The sequence below is a fragment of the Castor canadensis genome, chromosome 6 (assembly GCF_047511655.1).
Source record: "Castor canadensis chromosome 6, mCasCan1.hap1v2, whole genome shotgun sequence".
In the NCBI taxonomy this organism is placed as follows: Eukaryota; Metazoa; Chordata; class Mammalia; order Rodentia; family Castoridae; genus Castor; species Castor canadensis.
Genome location: NC_133391.1, coordinates 115075789 through 115102999, shown reverse-complemented (window position 1 = coordinate 115102999; position 27211 = coordinate 115075789). Strand labels below are relative to the sequence as shown.

General features: G+C 44.5%; 1 protein-coding gene and 1 long non-coding RNA gene across 5 annotated transcripts in view; one reads left to right on the top strand and one right to left on the bottom strand.

The window, feature by feature from the left end:
- The window catches only part of LOC141424180 (uncharacterized), a 38666-nt gene extending 18419 nt beyond the window's left edge, over positions 1-20247 (bottom strand). Inside the window, exons 1-4 of one of the 2 annotated variants that reach the window (XR_012449135.1) lie at positions 20000-20247; positions 16589-16705; positions 15271-15617; positions 13116-13266 (exon numbers count right to left, since the gene is read on the bottom strand). This is a non-coding gene — a long non-coding RNA (uncharacterized lncRNA). Of the gene's footprint in view, positions 1-12260; positions 13267-15270; positions 15618-16588; positions 16706-19999 lie in introns of those variants that run through there. The other variant, XR_012449134.1, reaches the window with a different exon arrangement.
- The window catches only part of Pde8b (phosphodiesterase 8B), a 222960-nt gene continuing 214782 nt past the window's right edge, over positions 19034-27211 (top strand). The window contains exon 1 of one of the 3 annotated variants that reach the window (XM_074077242.1): positions 19034-19569. In XM_074077242.1, the coding sequence (XP_073933343.1) occupies positions 19534-19569 (36 nt within the window). In that variant the 5' untranslated portion in view covers positions 19034-19533. The remainder of the gene's footprint in view (positions 19570-27211) is intronic. The other 2 variants (XM_074077243.1, XM_074077245.1) reach the window with 2 other exon arrangements.

The window sequence follows — 27211 nt, the reverse complement described above, 5'->3', positions numbered from 1 at the left end:
AATCTGTAAGTGGTCCAAAGAATTATTAACCATTCACAGTTGTAATTGATTTATTTGCACAAAGAATTGGTTTCCATATTTGCTTTAACCAGACTGAAGGACTAAATAGATTTGACTTCAAATAAAGAAGACAGGTTAAAAGGGAGCATTAATCTTACTCATGGGAAGTTATATTAAAATTATTTCCATCTTACTTTTCAAAGTAGTCATTTGCTATTGATTTTACCCATGAGGCAGGCATATAAATAAACACCCAGAGAAAGAACAAAACCGAGAGCTCGGTTTTGTGGTAGAAATGAGAGTCTGAAAGAATTCTGGGGACCATAGTGGACACAACATTAGGACAAGAAGGAACTGGAGAAACTGCATAGCACCCCCTCCCCACAACGTCTCTCTTCATTCACATTTCTTCTGTCTTTTGGGAGATTCTCTACAGGTGGTCACATGACTCAGTTGAAGTTGGACGAGGTCATTTTGCAAAGGCTGGCATGGCTTATAAATACAACGAGATAGAACTGCATTTCTGAAAGTATGAAGGAGGCTGAAAAACAGTGGCTACCTACTAAAAATTGTTGATAGTGGGACTTTTAAAAAGTCTCTATTTCCCCTCAAATATCCACTGCTAACAGTTTGGTACAAATTTTTCCAATAATATCTTATAAAACAAGAATTCCCATTACAAGGAGTTTCACCTCCCAGTTCTTTGGGTTGGACTGAGCAGCTATTTTGAAAAGCTAGGTTACGCTCCTTGCTCTATCACTGTCTCTCCCCAACTGGAGAGCAAAGTAACAAGGCTTAATGTGATCCAGTCCTTTAGTCAGAACTTAATAAGCCAAAATCCAATTAAATTGCCTAGAAGCTTGAGGTAGGTGGATTCACATTATAAAGACTCCACAGTCTTTGATGAAGGGTTGGCACAGTGGCTCAAGTGGTAGGGCACCTGCCTAGCAAACACGAGGCCCTGAGTTCAAACCCCAGTACAGCCAGAAAAAGAAGATATCCATATTCTTCGATGAGCAGAGCTTCCTCATGATTTCTAGCTTTCCCCACACTTCAGCTCTGTGTGGCTTTGTGATCCCATGGATTTGTTGTCTTTGTACTCTGCTGTCATCTGTTAAGCATGTTGAAGACCCATCTCTAATCTTACTTTCTAGTAAATACATAGTGCACACGGCCAGGATGGGGCTCTAATAGCCGGATGGAGGTGAAATCGTGTGGTGAGCTAGCATGAGAGTCCTGGAGGAGCAAGAGGAAGGGATCAGCACCTGGGCTTTACTTGCTAAGTCAGGACAAAATTCCTGACCGAGCATGCGTCCTCCCTGTGGCAGGTGTGGCACTGGGAACCTAATCCCAGCTCCTTTATTAGTTAGTTGAATGGGCAATGGTAAATTGGGGCTACTTCTGTTTAAGTAGGGTTGTGCCCTGTGTGTGTGTGTGTGTGTGTGTGTGTGTGTGTGTGTGTGTGTGTTGTTCTAAAAATTGTATTTAATAATAAATGTGATTAGACTTTTTAAGGAAGACACCCTTTGTCCCACTCACTCTGAAGAAATAAAAAGCCCAAGGGTTTTGAAAAACAGAGATCAAAGTCATAGATGTCCTCTGCTTGTTCAGTTCTTCACTCAACTCATTCAGTACGGGTCTGCCCAGAAAATGTCTAGTGTGGAACATGAGGAGAAACACACGTGCCTTAGCTTGTAGGACCAAATGGTGTCAAGAGACAGCATGAAGAGGAACCTCGTGTCCTAGGCACTCTGTCTGCTCTGCTCTCCCCTCTTACACTTCAGAACCAGCCTCCTCCCTCCCCACCGCCAACAGACTCAAGTTTCCCAGACATGCATGGGGCAAACTGGATTCATGGAAGGCATAGTACCTTGACTGTGAGATTATGTGTGTGTTTGTGTGTTCGGGGAATGGGTGGGCACATGTCTCTGAGGCAGGGAAAGGACACAGCAGGAGCCCTTTGAGGATGTCAGATATTCCTAGGCAAAGTGACTTAGGGGGGGCCCAGGCACAGCTTTAGGAAGGTTTGGCATATCTTTCCCATTCCATGTACTCACAGCTGGCTAGGAACCTAGCTCTGAGCTCTCTGCGGGTCCTAACCGTGGTGTGCTGATAAATGCTTAACCGTTAGCTTGGTGGGAGAAGGAGCAGCAAATGAAGCCCTGATTTGCAAGGGTTGCCAAATACTCTGAGTAAATACTCCCACCATACGGATTCCATACACACAAAGAACTTCAAGTGTGTCCCTGCGGGAAGCATAAAGACATAATTAGAATGGGATGAGGGTTAGGTATTGATTACTTTTGTTTTCACATTATTTAATTGTATGCCCACCAATATCATTTAATAATAATAGTCATTAACAACCATCCTGCAAAATTCCTGAAAATGTGATACTCAGCTCCCACGAGGCAGTACAAGCCAGCCCCAGCATACCACAGGGTCCAAAGGAGAAGAAAGTGTGTTGAGTGTGTGAGTGGAGCTTCCAACCTCTACAGAGAGCACAGTGCTCCTGCCTCCTATTTTATCCCCTCCGCTGCAGGAGAACAGCCTTAAAATGGGCCTGCACAAACAACATGGTTTCTTTTTTTTTTTTGGTAGTGGTACTGGGATTGAACTCGGGACTTTGTGCTCGTGAGGCAGGTGTTCTATCACTTGAGCCATGCCTCCAGCACAACAGGTTTTCTTTAATGAACAACAACAAAAGACCACGCAACCCGCCCCCCCCCCCAAACCTTCTTTACCTTGCTGGCATAAATTTTCAATCTCCCCTCCCTGGTTCAAGCATGTTCATCTAGCAGATGGTAGGTCTGGGAGACAAAGGTTACAAGATGAGTGTTTTGAGATGTAAGGACAAAGGAAGCTTAAATGGAGTCAAATTAGATGAGACACTTCCAGAAGGTTCTGGAAGCTAGCTGTGGTATATGGATGCAGGATGCTCAAGTTGGGGAGTGGAATCAGGAGAAAGGATGGGGGAAGCTATCTTCCTGCACTTGACAGCACTGCCCTGGGGAGTCTTGGCACAGTTTTTGAAGAACTCATGAGATTCTTTTGGTAAAGAAAAAAAATCTTCATAGAAAAACATCTTATAAAATTGGTCTCCCAGAATTCAGGCCACAGAATCATCCTCAGTGCCATATTGGGACACAAAATGAGAAGAACCTGAGGTCTAGGTACTGCTAAATTGTGCCCTGCTAAGCACACACTGAGAGGAAAATGGCCCAATGTCATTTCAGTCCATTATCAACCCAATCTACTTTCTCTTGAGTGGGAGTAGAACTAGAGATCTAGTTCTAAAAATAACACTGATATGTGCCCTGGAATAATCACACCTATGTAAAGCCAGGCTAAAGCTGTCATGTGTGCCTGTGTGTGTGTGCCTACATGTGCGTGTGTAGGGTGGAGTGAGAGAATGAATGTTACCTGGTGTGTATATGCAACAGTAATTTTTTCTTCCGTTTTTATATTTTCTTCTTATTCTTTGTGGTACTTGGGTTTGAATTCAGGGTTTGGCACTTATTAGACAAGCACTCTATCACTTAAGCCACATCCTCAGCCCTTCTTTCTTTTTACTTTATTTTTCAGGTAAGGCCTTGCTTTTTTGTCCAGGCCAACTTCAGCCCAAGATCCTTCTATGTTTGCCTCATGCGTAGCTGGGATTACAGTAGGTACCACCGCACCTGGCCTTTACACTTTCTATGCAGAAGATTCAACTCTGGAGGAAGGAAAGGTGCCCATGAGAGCCTAGCAGGCCCATCAGGACCCAGGTAGCATGCACAGCACTGTCTGTTGACCATATCACTCAATGCTTGGAGACCTTGGAGGCAAACAACTTTATTGCCAAGACAAGCTGAATAAAAGCCCAAAGTGAAATAGCCAGAAAGAGATAGGACCATGCTTTACCCTTATCTATCAGACACCAAAGGTCACTCTTTTTTCTTACCCTGTGTTACTGTTAAGTGCATCCTTCCCTCATCAGATCAGAATGGCCAGAGGAGTGGCTCCTCCTCATTCAGGACACCAGCACTAGAACAGTACCAGCACAGAGCAGAGCTCACAAGTGTCTACTGAATGCAATGATCTCAAAGCAAAGATTTAACATCTCAATATTTTTGTGCAGTGAGATCCAGTGATACCTCCCCAAGATCAAGACATTAAGCCAGATAATGGCAGACGCTCCTCCTGGTACCTCTATTTACAGTTACTAGTTTACCCACATGTGCAACACTGTTTATCAACTTTCCTCACCATGCTTTGATGGCAGATGCCCGTTGAGATGAAGACATGTTAAGCTGTACACCAGGCTATGTCTTTTTTTTGGCTTTGGAGCACAGGGATGCTTAACACTGAGAAAAAACCAACAGAAGAATCACTAGATTTACAAGGAGAGAAATTGCAGGGGATGTGTGTACTACAAAATTATGTACCATGGGCTTCCTTTAGGTGGTTATAATTTTGGAGTGTGTTAAACTATGAGTCAACACAGCCACCTTCAGTGACACTTGAAACTACGCAAGCAGCAGAGATCTCTATCCACACCTGCCCTTTCTGTGCAGGGGGATCCTCAGCTTTCCCCAACCCCCCACCCCATGTTCTCTTTTCTCTTCTCTAGGACAAGAAATGTTCCCTCAACATATTCCCAGGAAGTCTGGTGAAAGGACACTTGCGAGGAAGAACACAGACTGGGGGGAAATGGAGGGGATGGGTAGAAGGAATTATGACATCTGACATCTGTCAGGAATGTCATCTCTGCCCCAGGAAGCACCCAGCCCAGGGAGTGAAGCCCACTCTTAGGACTGTGTGAGAGAAACATGGTCCCCATCATCAGAGCCCCACCTGTTTACACTAATAGCTTCCGCCATCCAAGGGGGTAAGATGAGCTGAATATTTGATGATGAGGAAGCGGAGTGGAATGTGAGAATCCTTATTGCTGACGTCAAGCTTGCCTTTCATTTTATTTATACCCATGACATTAGACCCTGTGACACAGGATCTAATTTTCCATTGTATTTTTCCTCTGTTAGGAACCAAGTGATGACAAGTGAATTTGTGTCTGAGCCTGGAAAAAACGTTTTTTAAATTTGAAGCCAGGGACGGGACAGGATTCTGTGTCTATCTCTATCTTCCTACTGCCCCCTCTCCTGTGCTCTCCTCTCCTCTCCTCTCCTCAGCTCTCCTCTTCTCTTCTCTTGAATGGCTGTCCATCCTAAGAGATGTGTGACTCTGAGGAAGCACTCTTCTGCAGGGCATGGCTGCCCAAGCAGCCAGAGCTGCAAGCATGCCATTGCCCACTCCCCACTTGTGACAGCCTGTTCCTTCCTGGCACAGGTGCTGGAAGGAGGCCAGGGCACAGAGCCCTAATCACTGTCTGGGCATGCAGTGGAACTCTGGTTCCAGGAGCATGGTTCCAGCTGCCTGACCCGGAACTGCCAGGCAGGGGCCTCCCTGACACCTGTACCTTGGTGGGGTTCGTCTGGGGCAGGACAGATTCAGGAGCAGAGATAGCTCTGGAAGAAATATAGAAATGATCAGGGGATGTTGGGGCAAAGGCAAGTTATGTCTGTGCCTACAAACAGCCTTTGGGGACAGCCAGCGGTGGGGAGAATGGCGTGTGTGTTCAGCAAGCGGACAGAGTGGGCTTTCTCCAAATCCTTGCTCTGTGGCTGGACAAGGGGCCTCAGCCCTAGCAGTCGCCTCCCTGCACTACCTCCCAGGGCCTCAAATCCAGACACAGATCTCGAATGTAGGTCCTTCTTCTCTCCCTGAAAGGAAAGCCCCACCTGGGTCTCCGTGCATCTGCTGTTCTTCCAGTAGGGCCGCCAGGCCAGCTCTGTAGCAATAGTTTTCAGCTGATCCCAGAGAAATGGGACTTCCTTGTACTCAGTTTCAAAGATGTTTGTTACTCAGGACTCTGATGGAGAAGTCTGATAAGAGAGGCCTCAGGCCTTCCCAGTTAGTGTGCCAACAGGGTCTGAAGGTTTAGGAGCACAAAGACCGCTCCACCCTGCATGGTGGCACAGTGCCAGCACCTGTCACCTGAAATCTTCCCAGATATTTAGAAATGGGTGTCAGTGAGTTTTCACTACATGAACCTTGGTTGTCTGGTTTTGTTTTTGTTGAAAGATTTCCAGTAACACCGACAAAACCGACTGTATATTTTACTGAATCTATCCATACATTTAACTCAGGGTTGCCATATACTTCCCTGTTTCTTTTCTTTGGTGATTGTAATCCACTGCTCTCTAGCAATGGAGGCAGAGGGATTGTGCTCAATACTGACTGGTACCCCACCTTTCACTAACTCACAACTGTAGGATGTTGGGAAAGGGGCTCTGTTAATGAGAAAAACTCACATTAGATGAATCCTAAAAAGCCCGTCTTCCACCCCCTATCAAATGCTCCCTCTGGCCAGGTCTACCACGTGCTTCTTACCAGGCACTGGGGAAGAGATGGGGGCCAAGAGTAAGGAGGTGGGAATGAGACATGGGCCATTCTCAACAGCCAAAAGTACAGGAGTAACGCGAGGCTGTAGGAAACCATGGTGATGGCTGTAGGAAAATATGGAGGGTGGTCTCAATATAAAACTGTCGAGCTCTAAAACGCTATTATTACTTAGACATTCCTTTCCAGAGGTTCACTGGAGGGCTGTTTGGAACAAGTAAGTGACACTTATAGTCAGACAGGTGTGGGTTCAAGTACTGCCTTGCTTGCTAGATTTGTGATCCTAGAAGGGTGCCTCAGTTTCCACACATGTAAAAGGGAGACACTGAGCCTGTTGCATAGAGTTGGTGTGGGGTTAAATGAGATTGGGGGTGGGCACGTCTGAAGCATGAGCACATCACAGGGGGCCTTCCCTACTGAGACTGGAGGATTAGAGAACCCCACGGTGGGGTTGCTCTGGAGTCTCAGCCCAGCCAGGCTTCCCTGGCTGAGAACGCAAATGTTGAGAATCTGAATGCTGAATGGACACATGGACACATGCTCACTGTAGTTAAGATGCTGAAGGCATGGAGAGGCACTTGGCTCCCAGTCTGCGCTCCCCAACACAGAGCTGGGGTGAGGATGGGGAGGCCTGGCAGGGCTGTTTTGTGCCCTAAGGCTGCCTTGGAAATGCTTGTGTACCTGCTTTTTGTCTCAGGAGAAAAACACTGGGGTACGGTACAGAGTACATGCCATGATCCAGCATCCCTAGGACAAGGTCCTGGCCTTGACCTCCATGCCCAGTCCCTGTCACGGCCCCCAGCTGCCAGCCATTCATGGTTCTTCCGAGTATTGTTCCAGGAGTTTTTGTGTGACATAGAAGACTCAGCTAGGCTAAGTAATGAGTGACACTGCTGTTGAGGGGACCTTACATCATAGTGCTATAGGCCATTGGGGGACATCATGCATATCAAAAGTTATTTTTTCAGAGGAAATTGAAGCCCCAGCATCTTACCTATGTAATCAAGCCAAGATGGAGGAAATGAGTCAATTTCTTTTCTTTTCTGTTATTTTCTCTCCTCTCCTCTCCTCTTCCCTCCCTCTTACCCTCCCTCCCTTTATTCCTTCCCTACTTCCTTCCTTCCTTTTTCTTTTTCTTCTTTTTCCAGTATTGAGGCTTGAACTCAGGGCCTAGAGCATGCTAGGCAAGAACTCTACCACTTTTTGATTTTATTTGTTTGTTTTTGAAACAGAGTCTTAGTAACTTTGCCCTAGCTGGCCTCAAACTAGCAGGAAGCTGCTTCTATCTTTTGAGTAGCTGGGATTATAGGAATGTGTCACCATACCTGGCCAGAAAGCAAGTGTTGATTCAATAGTAATGTACATTATTCCTGAAACAGAAGAATGAGCCATCCCAAAGACAGTCTGGCTTCAGAGTATCACCAAGTTTAAACTCTTGGTCATGAAAGGTAAGAGTGGTTAAAGTCTATTGAGAATCTGAACATCTCATATAGCCAAGAATGATGCTCTCTTGCTTCATGGAATTATTTCCCCCAAGCTATTGATAAACAACTAATTGTCACATTCTTCACTTACATGAAGGGATGGAAAAAAAAGGGAGGCTAAGATACAGGAATCACCCTGGATAGTGAAGAAGAAGTGGGATTCGGCTGTCTTCATGCTGTACTTTTATGGCTGGAGGTAAAGTGGGATTGAGGCACTCCAGGTCTCGCGGCCAGGCTGGCTCATGACCAGGCTATGGTTAGGAGAAACTGACCAATAAAGAAGTATTTATTGAGTACCTGCTGGGTACAACAGACAATGTGAGACTCCACATGGTCCCTGCCTTCATAAGAATACATAGTCCCGTGAGGAAGACAGACTTTAAACAGGAGAGTACACTGGCTATCATATGATTTTAAGATTGTCACAAATAAATATGATTATGAGAGAGAACAGCAGCAGGGACCTAATACAGATTGGGAGGTAGGGCCAAGGAAGCCTCTCTGGAGTGGCGCCATTGAGAGAAAGCCTAGAACATCACTTCCCAAATCTTAATGTGCATCAGAATCACCAGGAGAGTTGGTTACAACACAGGTCTCTGCGTCCCAGCCCCAGAGGCCTCGCCTCTGTGGGTCTGAGTGAGCCCTGAGAATCTGTACTTGTAACAAAGCTTCTGGCCAATGCTGAGGCTGCTGTTTGAACACCACACTGTGAGAACCATTGCCCACAGGGCGGTGGGATTCGCCAGGTGAAAGACAGGGAAGAGCAGAGTCGGCAGAGGAAGCAGCACATGCAGACCATCCCACGTGAGACTTGGGTGGCTCCTGAGAATGAAAGACAATGTGTCTGGACCACAGTGATGATGTTAGAGATAAACTGAGCCCTCATCCCTGTCCTAAACTCACTGCCACAGAACGTCCTCCTGTTACAGTGTGTCTAAGAAGAATTGTTCCATTGGCCCTGAGCTATCCTGCTGCAACATGGGATAAAAAGTTGCTGACTGCAGATATTGTGAGAGTTAAGGTGATGTGGTATGCCGAGGGCTGAGCACAGCGTGACCCTCCAGCTATTCTAGCTCCTCCCTCCTTCCCATGACTTGAAACATGGCTCTGGTTCAAGTGATCTAGTTTAGCTCTAAGAGGACATGTTCTTGAATTGGGGCTGAAGTGTTACCTTGCATCTGCAAGCAAAAAGAGTTTACGTGGGGGTGATTCGTGAAACCCAAACTGGGATCTGGTCAAATAGATGTCTATACCACTTTCTCAGAACAGCTGTGCATGTGTGTGTGTGTGTGTGTGTGTGTGTGTGCTTTCCTCCATCACACCCAATGCCATAGGATTCATAAGTGTGACAGGATTTTAACCCAGAGAAAGCATTGGTTATGTTTTTAGAACCAATGCTGATAATAGGCACATAGTCAATTCAATTCAGACCACATTTACTGAACTCCCAGTAAATGTTAGGTGTTGTGGGGAGGAGGTAAAGGAGACTGGATTCTTGGTCACGAGGAGTGGAGTCTCACCCTGTAGTGGACATGTAAATTACCAGAGCAGTGGAACAAAAGCCACAGCCAAGGCCTGTACAAAGGGCAATAAAAACTCAGGGGAGAATGCAGTTCTGTCTGTGGAAGTCAAAGAAGGTCATAGATGGCAAGGAAACTTCCAGAGAATGAGCAGAACTGGAGGACAAATGAACAAATCTCCTTTAAGAACTTTCTTGTTATTGTTTTAAGCTCTGACCTAAATCATCATCATAAACTTCTAGAAGATACATGGCCACATGGTGTTGAATTTGATTTAAAATATTACATAAACTTTTATATATAGAAACACATATGGAAACAATCTGAAAATATTTCTCTTCAAATATAGTGCCATTTGCTTTTGTGAATTTTCTATTTCTGGATGAATTTGTGAAAGATGCATGGTCTTCTGAGACTCAGAAGAAATTATATCATCCCAAGCACAAATCATTTTGGTTGTTCATTTCATCATCCAGTCAACAAACATTTAGTTAGAAGGTTGGAAGTGTGGCTGAAGTGGTACCTGACAGTGCAAGTTCCTGAGTTCAAATTCCAGTACTTAAAAACATTTAGTTAGACATTTCAATTTTTGAAAGAATACAATAGGTCAGTAAGGGAAAACAAGATATTTTTCTGTCCTCAGTGCCCTTCAAAGCCTGGGAGTGCAAAAAATACCTGAACAAAAATAATTTTAACCCATGTGGGCAATAAGTGATATGAGTAAATATAAACAAAATGCCCCAAGGAAATAGAGGGAAATAAGCTACTTTCTGATTGGGATAACCTTAGACAGCTTGACCATTCATGGAGAAGAAGCCATTTGCACAGGCTGTGTAGAGTGAGAGGGACTGAACGTTGAAACTAGGGTAGGGGTAGATGTTGCAGGTAGAGGACAGCTGAATAAGATGAAGATCACTTGGAAGTGGTACTTCACCATGTTTAGAGGTGTGATTTGGGGGAAGAACTGGTGTAAGTAGATATTAGCCTCACAGTAAAGTTTGGACATGAACCCGCCACCAGCTATGACATCTTGGAATTGGAAATGCTAAACATTTGTCAATCATTTCCTTGTACACTTGTTTCAGTTGGCATCTAAGTCTGGACCTTAATCTTGGCATAATTTTGTCCAACTCATGATGAGTTTTAAAAAATTCAGTCAATATATGCTCGTTAACATGCTTCCAAATAGTTGTAAAGGCCACAGACCGAAATAGAACCTTTTTCTTAAGTAATTTATGATTCTGTATCTATGGGGTGAAAGACCTGGGTTTGGAATCAGAGCCCACTTGGGAAAGGGATGAATGCATAATTATGTAGTCAAGGATAGGGTTAAGAAGATGGTACGGTAGCTGTAGGCTGGAGAGAGGGGGAGTAGTAACTGGGCAGGGGAAGAAGCAGACCCTGGAGCTGAGAAGGAGCTCTGGGCTGCCATGGAGGGACACGGCTTTAGTCTGTGCTCCTGATCCTGGGTTGGAGCTTCCAGATGGCTGAACCTGAGCTTGACTGCACCTCCCTCAGAGGGCAAGAGAACAATTGATACAGTCTCTGTAGGTCAGCCTCTAGGACACAGGGTAGAGGGGGCTGGAAGAATAGAGAGCCGATTTGGAGGGGCAATCAGATATGGAATCATAGATTCTAACACAATCCTTTCTAACTTTAATATTGTTATGAGCCCCCAAACAACTCAAGTTACAGCAGGACTTCATTTGAAAAATATGTTCCCAGTGCCCAATGTTGTCCTCAGACATTTATAAGAAAACAAGAAACAAGGGAGCCAATTGGATGGACAGATGAATAGATGGATGGTGAGGTTGTGTCTGGCAAAGACAGCTCACTAAGGTTGGTCATCACTGAATCCTCCATGCTCAGCGCTCTATCTGCAATTTAGTGGATCCTCAATAAACATTTGTCTGAACAACTTGATTAATGAAACAACAAGAGCACTATGCAACATAAAATGTGGGTTTGGAAGCTGCAGGACAAAGAAACTAAAACTTAGGGTCAGAATTAACATTCTCAGACTCAGGAGAAGCAGAGGCTGACAGTGTGTACTTTTCTGCTTCTGGTGATGTGTGCCTGTCAAGCCAGCTACAAGGAAAGCCATGCAGGTCTGCCTGGGCGTAAACTTGGGACCCTATTTAAAAATTAACTAAAGCAAAAGGGCTGGAGGCATAGCTCAAGTGGAAGAGGGCCTCCTGGCAAGTGCACTGAGTTCAAATCCCAATGCACCCAAACCCCCCAAAGAGTAACATTAGAACTCCTGCCTCCCAACCTTAATGAATTGATTAATTTATTCATTTAGTGAAAATGTGCTAGGTGATTATTTTGTATTTGGGAATCCAAAAATAATTCAAATACAGGCTCAACCCTTAAGGTGCTTAGTAGGTAGGAACTCCAGATGAGACAGTAGGAACTTGCAGGAGCAACAAGAGGACACTTTACACTGCCTGAGGTATCAGAGCAGGTAGCTGAGTACTGGTGGACTTCCATCTTTTTTATTTATCTTTGGCATCCATCTCATCTTTTCACCATTACCAGCCACCTATCCCTTCCCACTACCCCCAACAAGAACTTCAGTAAGCAAATGGCTTGCAATGCAAATTCCTGGCTGAAGTAATACTTTGGCTTGGATGCATTTACACCAAAGTGCCATAAACCAGTGAATACAAGTAGAGGTTTTGTTCCATCAGCCAATCACTGAACACATAGAAGATACATCCTCCCCCGCCCCACACACCAAATTGCATTAGCCCATTTCCCAATACTATGATAAAAATACCTGAGGCTGGGTAACTTACAAGAAGAAATGGTTTATTTAACTCCCAGTTTGAGAGGCTGAAAGTCCAGGTAGCATGGTGCTGGCTCTGGGGAGGGCCTCACAACAAATAGCATCAGGGTGGGAGCACATGTGCCAGGGAGAGGTCACGTAACAAGACAGGAAGTCAAAGAGGCTGCAGAGCAGCCAAGTTTCTTGCTTTATAACCCTCTTGCAAGAACTGATCAGGACTGCATGAGAACTATCAGCTCCTTCTTAGGTCAATACTCCTACGAATGACCTAACCACTAGGCCCTACTTCTACTGAGGTTTGAACTCAGGGCCTTGTGCTTTCTAGGCAGATGCTCTACCACTTGAGCAATACCCCTGGTGTTTTTTGTTTTAATTGTTTTCAATTAGGGTCTCAAGTTTATGCCTGGGCTGGCATGGACCATGATCCTCCTATTTCTCTTCCAGTAGCTGAGATGACAAGGCGCGTGCCACTACACCTAGCGTTTATTAATTGAGATGGTGTCTTGAGAATTTTTGGCTTGGTCTGGTCTTGAACTGCAGTTCTCTCTGTCTCTGCCTCTGGGTAGCTAGGATTATAGTTGTGAGTAACCACACCTGGCCTCAGGCCCACCTCTACATCGGCAACACATGAACCCTTGTGCGACAAACTCAAACCATATCCATATCAGAGCAGTTAATTGGGTTTTGTTAATTTAAAAATGGTAGCACGGCAGTTGACTAAAAACCATTACCAGTTCTTGGTAGAGAAGGTGAGAGAGAGGTCAAGAGGGCACGAAGAAGAGGTCTGGATTGGAAAGCACAGAAAACAGGTCTGGGAGGTGAGGCTGGGCACCCTGTAGACAAACCTCAATACAGAATTTTTTGGAGGGTCAGTAACATTACCTCTGAATCTTTGCAGAAAAATGGAAAATGTGAGGATTGTTCATGTTCTTTTGTTGGTTTCATTTTCTGTCATTAGCAACTGAAGATAAGGTACGAGTTCTTAGGACTGTCCTGTGTAATACCGATTCTCCTGATTCACGAAGATGGCTGCCTGGTTTTAAAACATGAGAAAATTTGTTACAACATTGCTTCAATTCAAGGGGGTTTTCTTAATTGGGATATTTGTGTATTTGAGGAGGATGACTAGTAATGGAAGGAAAAGAAACGATTTGAGGAAGAGAAGTACAGGGTGAAAAAAAAGAAATAATGAATAGGTCAAAATCCAAGAGGCAGAGATTTCCTAATTTGTGTCTATTATTCTCTTTAAAAAAAAACTTGCTAGGAGTTGGGAGAATTTAATAAAAAATGCATTTTAATTCTTAACTATTTTTGGGAAAGGCAGGTGTTCATTAATCCACTTGCTCCACCCCCAGTTTTTAAAAGAATGGTAAATCCCATCCAGCTCCAGAAATCTTATTCAGTTAAGTGTATGTACATGTGGGGAGATGGGGTACATTTCATCCTCTATACAAGCTTTACTTCTGTTAGTATGTGACATCCCCCATTTGCAGTCTTTATGGCATCTAGAGTTGGGGTGAAATTTCTTTACTATTAACACACTCAGGGCTGCTGGATTGGATCAAGTGGTAGAGCTCTTGTCTGGAAAGAGCAAAGCCCTGAGTTCAAACCCCAGCACCAATAAATTAATCAATTAATCGACCACTCAGTCCTTGACCTGGAAGAAGTTATGCTGGGACCAACCACTTGCCTGAAAGCCAAGTCTCTTACTTTCCAGTCTTCTAATGTTTAAGTCTCCTTGACCCATCCTTTCTCTCTATTCCCACTTTGAACATGGTAGTCATTTTTGAGACTTGATCCTTAGGTCTCCTGCTAAGAGCTTCCTCTCTGATCTGGATATTGTTATCGCCTGACTTTTTAACTCTAACATAAACATTTCCCTCTACCTGCAGGCCTGTGTTTCCTCTTAACCACTAGACATCTTTCCTGGGCACCTCAAAACTTCTCCCCATCAATGCTTGCTCCTGCCCAAACTGTTCTTGTCTTCATGGAAGATCCCAGCATCCCAGAGTCACCCACATACAGCCTATGGGTTCCCAAGTTCCTATTTCACCAAAAACTTCTTCCCTCTCCCTCCATTCCTAAAGCCATTGTTCTCACCAGCAATTTTTCTTTCTTTTCTTTCTTTTTTTCCTTCCTTCCTTCTTTCCTTCTTTCCTTCCTTTCTATCTTAGCATATATTAATTATACAAATTATCACCAGCTCTTTCTGGATTATTAATAATGATCTCTCTGCACTCATTGGTCTTCCCCCTCCAAGGTTCCCTCACCCACCTGGTTTATAGTTATAGTACACAAATCCCCATGTCTTTCTTGTGTAAAATCTTTCAGGAGCCCCCATTTTCTAGCTTTTTCCATCAGCAGACACATCACCTAGTTTCACTCTCTCTGTAGGTTTCCCTCCTGTCTTGCGGGCCCTTCCTCTTCATCTCTGCTGGCACCTCCTCCTCTTCTGCTCAACCGCAAAGACTTAGCAGTCCAGAGTGTGGTTCTCTGTTCTCTTCTCCTTTTTGGTGACTTGATCCCCATATATGACCTCATCCAGCCCCATAGCTCTCAGTAAGATCTATACACTGATATCTCGTAAATTTATGGCTCCAGTCCAGACCTTTCTATTGAGCTCCAGATAGGGATTCAACAGCCTCCTTGCCATTTTCCCTTGGATGGAAAGGCCAAAGCAGAGCTCTTGATTTCCTACCCATTCTTTCCTGTTCCTTTCCTACCCTTTCTTGTCTCAGAGATTGTATCTTTATCTACTCAACTGCTCTACATCTAGCAACATTTAATCTTTGAAAATTTCTAACTCCAAAACAGAGCTAATGCTCATCCCTGTGACAACTGCAAGTTGCTCTGAACTTCCTATTCCTCTCTCCCTTTGACTTGGTCCATCCTGAGGGCAGGGATCCAGGGTGGGAAATGCCTAGACTAGAACTCTATCAGGGGTATGTTTGATTTTCTCTGAGCATCTTTGGATGATCCTGTCTGAGATTTCAAGATTATTGAGGAAAACTGGGGATAGGATTCTGAATCTACTCACAGATTTAGAATGAGGTAAGACATAGCTGACACCAAGTAGCCTCTCAAACTCTGTTGAAGGGTCCCTCCATTGTCAGAGGATAGTTATGTTGCTGTTTGTGTCATCCTTTGGCTTGGCATAGGAATGGTGATGATGGGATAATGCCAACTGGATGGATGAATTACAAGGGAACATATACTGCCAGTGACTTTGATGATCATGGAAGGTAAACATGGACTTAACTCTCCAGAAACTCTCAATCACAAGTAGCACTTGGCAGCATGAGTCCTCAATCTGCATCAGCTTGTCAGCACCTTTGACACCTTCAGTCCTTGAGGAAGAATGACCAGTGGTTTATCTTAACCTTCCTAGTGGAACAAAAATGGTGTCATCAATAGATAAACACTGCTCTGGTAACCCTGAGTGACCTAGCATCTATTTATAGTAACCCCACCTTATTCATAGATGTATTAAACACAGTTTTGACCAAGCACTGTGAAAATAAATAAATAATTTCAAAAACAAGACAATTTAAATTCTCACTCATATTATGCAGCTCAGTTGATGTGGAGAAGCTCTTGGTCAGTCCTCACTTGTGTTAAAATTATTGTGTGGTCTTCTGAGTGTTTTCCTGTCCTAATTTTGTGAAAATATGCCTCTCAAAAAAGCAAAGGGTGCCCCAAAAGCAAGGCTGAAGTGAATGTGCTTAATTGAAGTGATATAGTGGAAATTTGAGATTTGGTGAAAGGCAGCATATCTTTAGTGGAAGTTGGGTGATGTTATGGGAAAAATGAATCAAGTCTCCACAGTATAGCTCTGAACTCTGCATCCTAAGCATGCATGATTTTTTCTCAATGGCAGTCTCCTTAGAACCACATACCCATGGACAACAAGGGTCTCCTGTGTCTCCTGTGAGAAAACACTTCCTTCTTCCTTCACTTCTCTGCTTATTGAGTTATAGGCCTGAAATAGGTAGATGCCACAGCATATCTGGAGTCACCAGAAATCCAACTAGCCAACGGTCATCAGAAGTCACCTTACTCCTGCTCATATTCCAAACAGCTAAATACACAGAGCCATTAGCAAAACTGTGAAATGGTGAAGCCAGGTTTTATTGACCATTTCATTTCCTCCCAGCAATGGCTACTCTTCCTAAGTAAGCAGTGTGGGAAGCAGAGAATGTCCAATGAACAATTAAAATCTTCATAAGGTTTTAGAACAAAAGTTACAGAAATAGAAATATTTACAATACTTAGAATAAAACAATGTTGAATCAATTAGAAAAAAACACATAAGGAAATTTCAAGTTCTGTCAAATTTAAGAGAGGAAGATCTTTACCAGCTTTATCAGGGAGAGGCAGATTCTTTGGTGAGCTGAAGTTACCCACAGGCTATTGACTTTGCACCTGGCTTGGTCCTTTCCACCTGTCTGGGGTCCAAACAGACTGCTTCACACCTGGCAGTAGGGTGCAAAGGGAGAGACATGGGACAGTGACACTCGAGTGGAAATGCTAGTTGGCTGGTTCCACAGATCAAGAGAGGAGGAAGACTGAGTGGCTGGGCTTTGAATTTGAAGTGCTTAGAAGCTTCAGGAATCAGATTTGGTAGGGAAGCCTTCGCTGTGAGCCATTGGTGGGACTCACACATAGACACGTCCAGTCCAGGGGGCAATGGGGAGTGTGAGAGCAGAACTTCATGACACAATTTTAGACACACCCATCCTGCCCCGCCCCACCCCCCCAAGCTAGACTGGGAACTCTGTGCCTTTTGTTCTTTTCTCTTTTCCTTCCTTCTTTGCTTGAGTTCTTTGTGTCCCTTCCCTTTACTTTTCCCATCTTCTCCTTTAAAACATACATCACTCCGCAGTACCCTTCAAGGTGTATGGGAGGTAATACATATCCACTGGGGTAAGTATTGCGCTCTACTTTGTTATAGCATAGCAGGGATGCAATATAGAACTTTGAAATGCTAGGCATCCAAAGACACTTAAACGCTAACAAGATGTGCAAACCCTCAGAACTCCGGCTAAGAGTGTTGAGGTGCTGTCTATTTTTATGTACTTTCCTAGGGACAATGGATTATTTGATGCACATACTGAACACAGACAGACATCCTCCTAGCACTTCTTGAGAGCTCTTCTGGAAAATTCCCACACTCAGAGGAACAAATAATATGACTTTCATTTTTCTTTTATAGAAAATTAGAAAAGGGATTCAGAGGACTTGGTGCCTTTACATTTACCCTTCCCCATTATTTCTTTGTTGTTTTTCTTTTTTTGTTTTCATTTTATTTACTCTTTCTAAAAACATTTGTATTTTTTTTCCACTTGGGTCAATTTACCCTGTCCTTGGATTAATTCAAGTTGTTCTTTTACTTGCAAGATTTTTCTTTTGCCTTATTCTCCATCAAATCTCAACTTCAAAATCATCATTTACCTTCTGATTTTTTTTTGCTATTCTGTTTTTCCTTGTCTGTATGGACCTAGAAAGTTATGAATATGAAATAATGACCGATTATACTGCTAATTTAAATGGCCTTTGTCCTTCTACCTGGAGTCCCTTTTCCACATTTTTCAATCTGTGGAAAGAAGTATATTAGTTTTGTTATTGCTACATAATAAATCACCACAAATACAGTGCTTTGAAACATTACACTACTGTCATGGTTTCTGTGGGTCAGAGGTCTGGGCATGGCCTTTTTGGATGCTCTGCTTTAGGATCTTATCTGAAAACTACTATTGTTATGTCAGCTGGGGTTGCAATGTCATTTCAAGGCTCAGCTGGGGAACAGTTCGTTCTTAAGGTCCTCTGGTTGTTGACAGGATTTAGCTCTCTTCAGTCTATTGGACCCAAGGCCTTAGTTTCTTAGAAGTTCAGTTCCTTGTTATCTGGGCCTCCCAATATGGCTGCTTGCTTTCTCAAGCCAGCAACAGGCAGAGTCTCCTGGCAAGATTCTCTAACCTCATCTCTGAAGTGACATCTCTATCACCTTTGCCATATTTCATTGATCACAGGTTCCACCCACATTCGGGAGGAGGTTATGATACAGGGATTGAACATAGGAGGTGAGGACAATTGGGGGTATATCTTAGAATCTATTCACACAAGAAGGAATGCTTTTGTGGAAAAATGCTTTGAGGCCTAGAAAAAGACCATAAAGGCTATAATAATACAGCTATTATGCTTTATGGTAGGACTTTATAGTTTAAGTGAAACCAAAATAATTCTTCTCTTTCTCTCTATGCCTAATGAAGTAGGCCTTACTTCTAAAAAACTGACTTGTTTTCTTAGTCTGCCATTAGAAATTTCATCAGGATGAGAATGTCGACAGGAACAGATTGTTTGAGCTTGGTTTTAGCTGGACTGACTCAGCCCTGTGGGTAGCTGAGAAAGAAAAGGCCCTTGCCAAGGCTGTCTAGGTCTTTGTTAGAAATCTCTCCGCCTTGGAGGAGCCAGGTATGGGCACCGTAGGGATAACCGCAAGCAAGATGCCAGGCATTTAATTAGGTACACTTGGTTACTGTTTGAAAGTATCTAAAAGCTTCATAGTAATTGCTTAGACTTTTAATGATTCCAGCTCCAACAGTTTAATGGTGGGGGTGGAGGGGGAGTGCTAGTGAGCTGGAAGGGGAGGGCTTTGAATTGATACATTTATGACTCATGTTTGCAATTTGTCCACACAATTAAGACTGAGGGATAACTGCCCCCCCCCAAGCAAAATAACGTGTATTTATAGAGTCATTTCAATATGCTTCTATTACTTTGAGGAAGAACGATCTTTGCTATATATAGATATATCAAATACTCATGCATTTTAAATATATATCAGACAAACCTGATCCTTCAGCGTTTTCTTGGGGGTAAAGTCTCACCCAACGAGGGGAGAGAGGAGAACGGTGGACACATTTAAAGGGATGCTTGGAATCCCAAGTCCCAAGAAAGCAGGCTCAGCTGCAGCGAGACTCGACTTTCCCTCGAGGGCCAGGGAGGAGTCGTTTGAAGCGGAGTAACTGGGGAGACGCTAAGCGGGCTCAAAGTCGGGGCTCCACACCCCAGTAGGGGCGCTAGGACCCAGGCACCCGCTGGCCTCCGGACGTGTCTGGGGAGTGAAGGCGAGTGGAGGCTCAGTCTGGCAGCCGGAGTCCCTAGGAGCGATCGGACCCTTCACGTGGGCGGCCAGGTACGCGGGGCAGAGGCGAGCCAGCCCCGTGTGCTCCATGCGGGGCTGCGGCGCGTGGCACGGGCACGGGCACCGCCGGGACGCCAGCAGCCGCTCCCCGCGGGCATGGACCAGCTGCGTCGCCCGCCGCCCGCGCGCCAGGTGAGTCCCCCGCGAGGGTCGAGGTCGTTCCCGGGCCCTGGGCACCGGGACGCGGGACGCGGGGGTGAGCAGGGCAGGACGCACAGGGTGCGCAGGCACAAGCCCCGAGCAGTACCTAGGACCCGGTTTCAAACACCGAGCTACTTGGAGAAGGCTTTTTTTTTTTCCCTCCACCTCCCCCCTCGCCCCCGCACTCTCTGCAGGTTCTGGTGCCCGCTCCCTTCTTCCTTCCCAGGTGGGAAGCACCTGGAGCGTCTGGTGCAACCATCTGGCCTGTAATTCCAGTAACAATAAATTCCCCCAGTGGCGTCTACGTCCGGCGGTCCCACTGCCTCCTGTTGCGCGCCGCGTTTCCCACGCTCTTTCCCCGCCCCCCCTGCGACCCCCGTCCTCCCACGTGTGTGCAGTGGCTCCACAGCTACCTCCTTACCCGGGAAACGAACCACCGCAGCCCCAGCCCGGGGTGCGTGTGCCGGTGCAGGCTGTGCATGCGCGCTCCAGAGCCTTGTTCTGGTGTCCCGACCCCGTCATCCCGGGGTCCCACCCCGCCTTCGCCTTCTCTCCCCAGAAGCTTGCTGAGGGGACAGACCCAGAGTGAGGATGAACCACCTGCCTCCACTCCCGTGGGGAGGGACGTGTGGAGCAGGAGGCACGCTCGAGAGAGGGAGCCTGCGAACAAAAAAGGGTCTCACGTCGCGAGGTAGCAGGAAAGTGACCGTAAGGAAGGTCTGCTACGTAGGGAGGGACGCTAAATCCAAAGCTAAGCAAGCGGCTGCCATTCTGAATTTGGGTGCGTCCTGCTAGGGGGTCATTGTCACCTGAAATGCACTTCGTTACCAGGACCGTGTCAGTTCGGTCCCTCGGACTTCTGTGGGTAGTGAGGCTTGCGCCAGCCATTACAAAATCTTGACTTAGGGATCTTGAGCCGTCAACCAGCTCCTTGTTCCCTCAGTGCTAGCGGTGCCCATCCATAATGTTTTCGGCACAATCCTGGCACTAGTTCACTGATTCCAGGTTGATGGCGCCACACACACAAAAGAAGCCCACCTCTCATGGGCGATCTGCTTGCTAGGACCGGAAGACCATCGCAGTTGAGCTGTGGGTTCTGCCCCAGACACCTTAGCAGGCTCCCAGGTCAGGTGCACTGGAGTGGCGTGCCTGCTCTGCGGGTTCTGACTGAACCTGAAGTTCAAACGTGTAGTGTTAACTTAGTAGAGCCGTCCTCTGCTTGTTGGGTGACAATCAACAAAAACATTTACATAGGCACTGGGAGGAGGGGGCAGAGGACCCGGCCTTTAGGATTTTATAATCTGGTTTGCCAGTTCTTGCTTGACTGCCCTTCTGACCTTGAATGAGCTATTTTAACTTTGCAGAGGCTTGGTTTTCCAAGAAGTCAAAACGAAAGAATGATAATACACCAGCAGCGGGAAGAGCAGGGAATAAGAAGCAGGAGTTGGGTTCCAGCCCCAGCTGTGCCTGGCCCACTATGAAACCCACAAGCCACATATCTGTCCTGGCCTCAGCTGCCACAAAGGCTCACAGGGAACCCTCAGGTCTGGGGTCCACTCTGTCAGGAGGTGCCAAATTCTTTGCAGCCCACTAGTTCTTTGCAGCCTTGCTACAGATTGTGCTGAGTTCCAAGCAGCATTCATGGACTAAAGAGATAGTAGATCAGGACTGTGGGTGAATTGAATTTTAATTCCAATCTGTTTGCAGAGTGACACAAATCTTTCAGGCTTAATGTCTGTGGAAATAAGCCTAACTGGTTTAGTTAATACTTAGAAGGGCCTTACTTAGAAAGTCCTGGTTGAAAATGAGCTTGATTGTGTAACCCTGGAAGGAAGAGATCCATTTTGGGCACTGAGAAGAAAGACCCTAGTCTAGCCACCCTCCTGCAGTCCTGAGTGAAGAACCTGCCTGTGAGCCTTCAATAAAAGAGGGCCCAGCATGGTGCTATCTCCTGGAGGCCCTTAAGTTACACTTGAGAAACAAGTAACTTACCTGGGAATGACTCTGTTAATATTAACTTCTCAGAAAAGTAGTTTATCAGTTTGGTAATGAAATAATGAAATTCTCTTTAGAAGCTACATTAAATATCGAAATGCCTAATATTGCTAGAGCTTAGTGTGATACTACTCTTGAAAAAAGAAAGAAAAAAAAAACACCCATTACTTTTTCATTTAATTTCAGGATGGGAAATAAGCAGGATGGTTTATAGTTTTTCACTAGGTAAGTTTTTAAAGGGATAAAAGAGCAGAAGCAAAATAACACAAGCCACAAGAAATCTCATTTCTCCGGTTTTCAGGATGACTGTGGTCATACTGTGGATATTCATTAAATACTTGCTATGACCTAGACATTGTCCTAGCTTCTGTGCAGTCTCCTGTAATGCTGTCAGCACCTGGAGGCAGTGCTAAGGGTTTTTTCTTCCAATTTTACAGATGACAGTCCTGAAGCTTCTTGCCTGAGAACACACAGCTAGTTATGGTAGAACTTGGCCAGCTTGCTGTGTTTATTTACAAAGATCTAAGCACAGTGAAAGAGGGAATAGGAACAGAGGGTGAAAAGTGCCTGCTAAGTGTCAGATACTTTATACGCCTCAGTGCATTTAAATTAAAACATCTTTTATGAGTGGCAATCTTCTTTTTCTACTTAGATTTTTCTTGTTTTTATCAACATGATTTGGGTATCTTTTCATGTCTGCTAAGAGATTGACCTCTTTTTAACTATATAGATTTAATTCAGAGGGATGAATCATAATTTATTAACCAGTTCTCTGTGAATGGGCAGTTGGATTATCTCTAAATTTTTATTATCACATGTATTAGTAGCATAGTGGATCTTCATATACTTATCTATGTGGATTTTTCTTTGTTTGCATATTTCTGCATAACTGTTGAGACATTTCTGATGGACTAATCCCTGGGGTGGCATTGCTGTACAAAAAGGCACAGTTATTTTAGATATTTTTTACTACATACTGCCAACTTGCCTTTCCAAAACAAATGCAATTTCTGATTTTGGATCCAGGCCTTCCACTGACATGGTTTTGGAATTTGGTAAATCATTTATTCTGAAGGGGTTTGTGAGTATTATCTGTATACTGAAAGTGGTAAGATTTTTGGTTACCAAGGTCTTTTCTAACTGTGAGATTCTGCAAACAGGTACAATTAGAGGTGGAACAAATGAAATTGTCTGTATTTGATGGATTTTTTAATCTACAAAAACAATTATTTAGTATGGGTTCACTGAATACAACATGAACTCCAGGACTATTTATTTCTGGTACCCTGGGTTTTGTGAGGTAGATTTATGTGTACAAAGTGTCTGTGCTAGAGTTATAATGACTCTAAATCAACCTTGAAACTTCAGTGCCTTAAATTAGGTTTACCTCTCACTAACATTTTATATCCAAAGTAGGTTAGAAGAGTGCCTGCTCCACACAGTCATGCAGGGAGCCAGGTTGACAGAAGCTCTGCCCTCTTGTGACTACACTATGAGAACATGTAGTCTTGGTGGTCCCATAGCTGGGAAGGAGAGGAGATAAACATAGTGGGAAACAAGCTTCTGTTCTTACTTGCGTATTTCTTTTAGTTCCAGTCCTTTGGAGAGAACTAGTCATATGGACCTCACCCAGACACACAGACACAGGGACACCTTGCTTTCCTGTGTGTCAAAGAAAAAGAAATGATTATTACATAGTGCTCTGTATTTGTGTCCTAGGGATACTATAACAAAACACCAAAGGCTGGTGACTTACACAGGAGAAATCTACTCCTTGGTTCTAGAGGCTAAAATTCCAAGAGCAAGGTACCAGCAAAATTGGTTTCTTCTGAGGACCTCACTTCTTGGCTTGTAGATTGCTTGTAGATGGTTATCTTTCCCCTGTATCTTTACACAGTTTTTCTTCTGTGTGTCTGTGTCATAATCCCTTCTTATAAAGATACTGTTCACATTGGATTAAGGTCCACACTAATGACCTCTAATGACCACTAATTCTTCTTTAAAGATGCTCTGAAAATAGTCACATTCTGAGGTACTAGGAGTTAGGACTTGCACATACAATTTCTGAGAGACACAATTCAGCCCATAATGCACTCTGTCAGACAGCACCTACTGAGGTATAGTCACCTCATTTTTATTTGACATTATGAAGTCATCTTCCTCTTTAAATCACATCTGTCTCCAAAGACCCCACCCTCATTTCTTAACAAAAAATGTAATTTTCTAAATTCCTTGGGTGTCAGTTAAGGGGCTCATGTTGCTACTTTCATTAATGCCAATGGCACTAGTGTGAGAAGGGTGACTCGAGAAGACAGATAGCCAACATGGTGGTTGAGAGCATGAGCTGTCTGGGTTCTAATCCCAGCTCCACCACTTGTCCACAGTGTTTCTTCACGTGTAAAATGGGGAGAGAAATACTTTCTTTGCAGGGTTATTGTTCTAATTAAATAAGGTTTGTAAAAGGCATATAGTAAAGGGTAAGAACTTTTTTTTCAGTACTTAGGATTGAACCCAGGGCCTCATCCCTGGCAGGAAAATATTCTGCCATTTGATCCATGCCTTCATTCCTTTTGTTTTTTAGTGTGTGTGTATTTTTGTTTTCAAAATAGGGTTTTACTACCTTTGCATGGGCTAGCCTCAAACTCGCCATCCTCCTGTCTCTGCCTCCTGAGTAGCTAGGATTACAGATGTGCACCACTGTACCAGCCTTATGGTGGCTATTGTTATTTGCAACTTCAGAAACTCGTGGAGCCCTTCAGACCCAGTGAACTGTGTCCCACACTTGCTTTAGGGCCAAGACAACCCAGAGGTTGTGATACATAAGTGTTCCAGGGCCTGTGACATACCCAGAAAACATGTATTTCTTCGTATGACAGTAGTCACATTAAATTTTTAAAACTCCAACATCTTATGCATATCAAAGCCATAGGTTCCCAATGAGAATTTGGACCCCCTCCAAAAACACACATACACACACACGCAAGAAAAGTTCTGTCTCCTTAAATAGCTTCTTTTGGTTATTATCCTATTATAGTTGAGGCAGTTAGGCTTGGCAGTGGTTTAAAACAACAGCATTTCAGTTTTTCTGAGATGTTCCCTCCCTCTCTCCCATTTTAATGACACTGGAATCAGCAAGTAGATTGCAGTGAAGAACATGGGACACTTAGGTCTGGAACCTTCTCCCATTGAATGCCTGGAAGACTACTACAGACTTCCCCTTCTCCCATCATCTTTTTCCTTGAAAACATGATGAACTGGATTACTCTGTACCTGTGCTGAATCATTTGTCTTGATTACTGTGAAGCTATTGATTCCTGGGGCTGCCTCAGGACTGGGCTTGCTTTGAGTTGCCATGTGGCCTTGGGCCCGCGTGACTGGTACAATATACAGTCCCATAAAAGACCAAGCAGCAGCTTTGGTCAGGGTGCTTCACCACTCTCACCTCCCCTCTCCCCCCCTTGCTCCATGTGGGTGAAGGGATGCCAAGAGTGCAATTGTGGGTAGCTAAAGAGAGATTAAAGCCCACCATGTCCTGTGGATTAATTACCAGTCTGAACCCATGACCACTGTGGTTGGCCCGGGAGCGCTTATAAATTGCTGTTAGCTGGGCAGTAGCTGTCATGGATTTGTCATTGTGCGCGAATATGTGTAGAGTTTTAGCTCTTTGTGTTATTTTCAGTGGAGGTGAGTGCATTGTTGATAATGTACGCGTTGGGTTTAATTGCTGGTTAAGATGATCTCTAAAGGTTACACAGTGATTTGGCATTGAAACAAAAAGTTACTGTTTACACAGGGAGTCAAGGAAATAGAGCACAGGTATAAATTTGATATTGATGAAGCAAATATTTGTCACACAGAAATGACGCAACTTCAGTTGTGCTTTGTCTGTTTTGCAAAGCAGCAGCCCAATGCTTTTAAGAAAAAAGTTACCCCCAAGTACACAAGGCTGGATTTGTTTTGTTATTGAGAGGAGTACAAAAGAATTACCTATTAAATGTCAAGTAACCAAACTGAAGGCAGGGGAAATTGCCCAATCCCCTGGTACAGCAGGGAGAGACTGGTACCAATTCTTCTATCCTATAGGGTTGTCATTAGGCCATTATGTCATTGTTTAATGAACAGCATTTTTTCTTAGTGTCAGAAAAAGTGATAGTGTCTTAGATGTGATGAAATCCAACAAAAGTAGCAAGAACTGGAACCTAGAGCTCCTTCCTGTCTCTAAAGCCTTCTTCCTACACTGAGGTACACATTCCCAAATCTGGTGTTGTCTGGCCCCAGCTTCCATATTGGTGGCATAGTCCCTTGCATGATCCTCAGAGTGAGTGCCTCCTTAAGAGTGAGACACCTAGTGTCTTAGTCTTCTTGTCGTGCTATACAGTAATACCCAGGACTGAGGAATTTCTAAGTAACAGAAATTTATTTCTCACGGTTCTGTAGGTGGGCAAGTCCAAGATCAAGGTGCTAGCACATTGGGTTGTGGTGAGGGCTGTTCTTAGCATCCAAGATGGTGTCTTGTTGCTGCATCCTCCAGAGGAGAGGAATGCTATGTCGGCATATGTTGGAAAAGAAAGAAGGGGTGAAAAGGCCAAACTCCCTCCCTCTGGAAAGCCTTTTAATAAAGCATATCCACTCACGTGAGCATAACTTCCCCCAAAGTCCCCTTACCCACATTTTTGCAGGGGGATGTGGTTTCTAACACATGTATTTTGGGGGGCATAGGCAGACCATAGCATTCTACCCTTGACCCCCAAAATTCATGTCCTTCTCACATGCAAAATACCTTCATTCCATCTTAATATCCCCCTAAGTCTCCACTTGTTCTCACACCGATTCAAAAGTCTAAAGTCCAGAGTCTTATCTAAATCAGAGTCAAAGCATGATTAATCCCAAGGCAAATTTCCCTCCAGCCATGAGCCTGGGAAGTCAAATAAGTTAGGATAGACATTCCCATTATGTCCTAGTCTGCTTTCTGTTGTAACTAAATACCGTATTGAGTAATTTACAAAGAAAGGAATTCTATTTCTTTTAGTTCTGGAGTCCTGGTGTCAGTCCCACCCCTGCCGCTGTATTAGGCAAGCATTGCCCTACTGGAGACCCCTTGCAGCAGCTCTGATCCCATATTTCTGCTTGGCATTGCCCTGGTAGGGGCTCTGCCTTTGGGACAAGTCTTTGTCCAGGGGACCCCTGGCCAGTGACACTTTTTGAAGTCTGAGTGGAGGAAGCTAGCACTCCATAGCTCTTGCATTCTGTGTGTCTGCAGAGCTAACACCAGGTAGTCATCACCAAGCCATATAATTTGTGTCCTCTGATGCAGTGACCTTAGCTACAACTAAGCCTGCTTGAACTGTAGTTGGGGCAGCCATGGAATGTTGTGCTCAAATGTAGGGAGTAGTGACCCTAGGTGGACCCCATGCAGCAGCCACTGTCCCCAAAACATTCTGTGCCCTTATAGTGGGATAAGTATCTGTATAAGGAAAGAAGAGAGACCTGAGCTGCCATTCTTGCTCTGTCTTGCCATGTGACAAGACATTATGACACAACAAGAAAGCCCTCACCAGAAACCAAGTAAGCACTGGCGACTTGCTCTGGGTATTCCAGCTTCCAGAGCCAAGAGCCACAAATATAAACCTTGACAGCG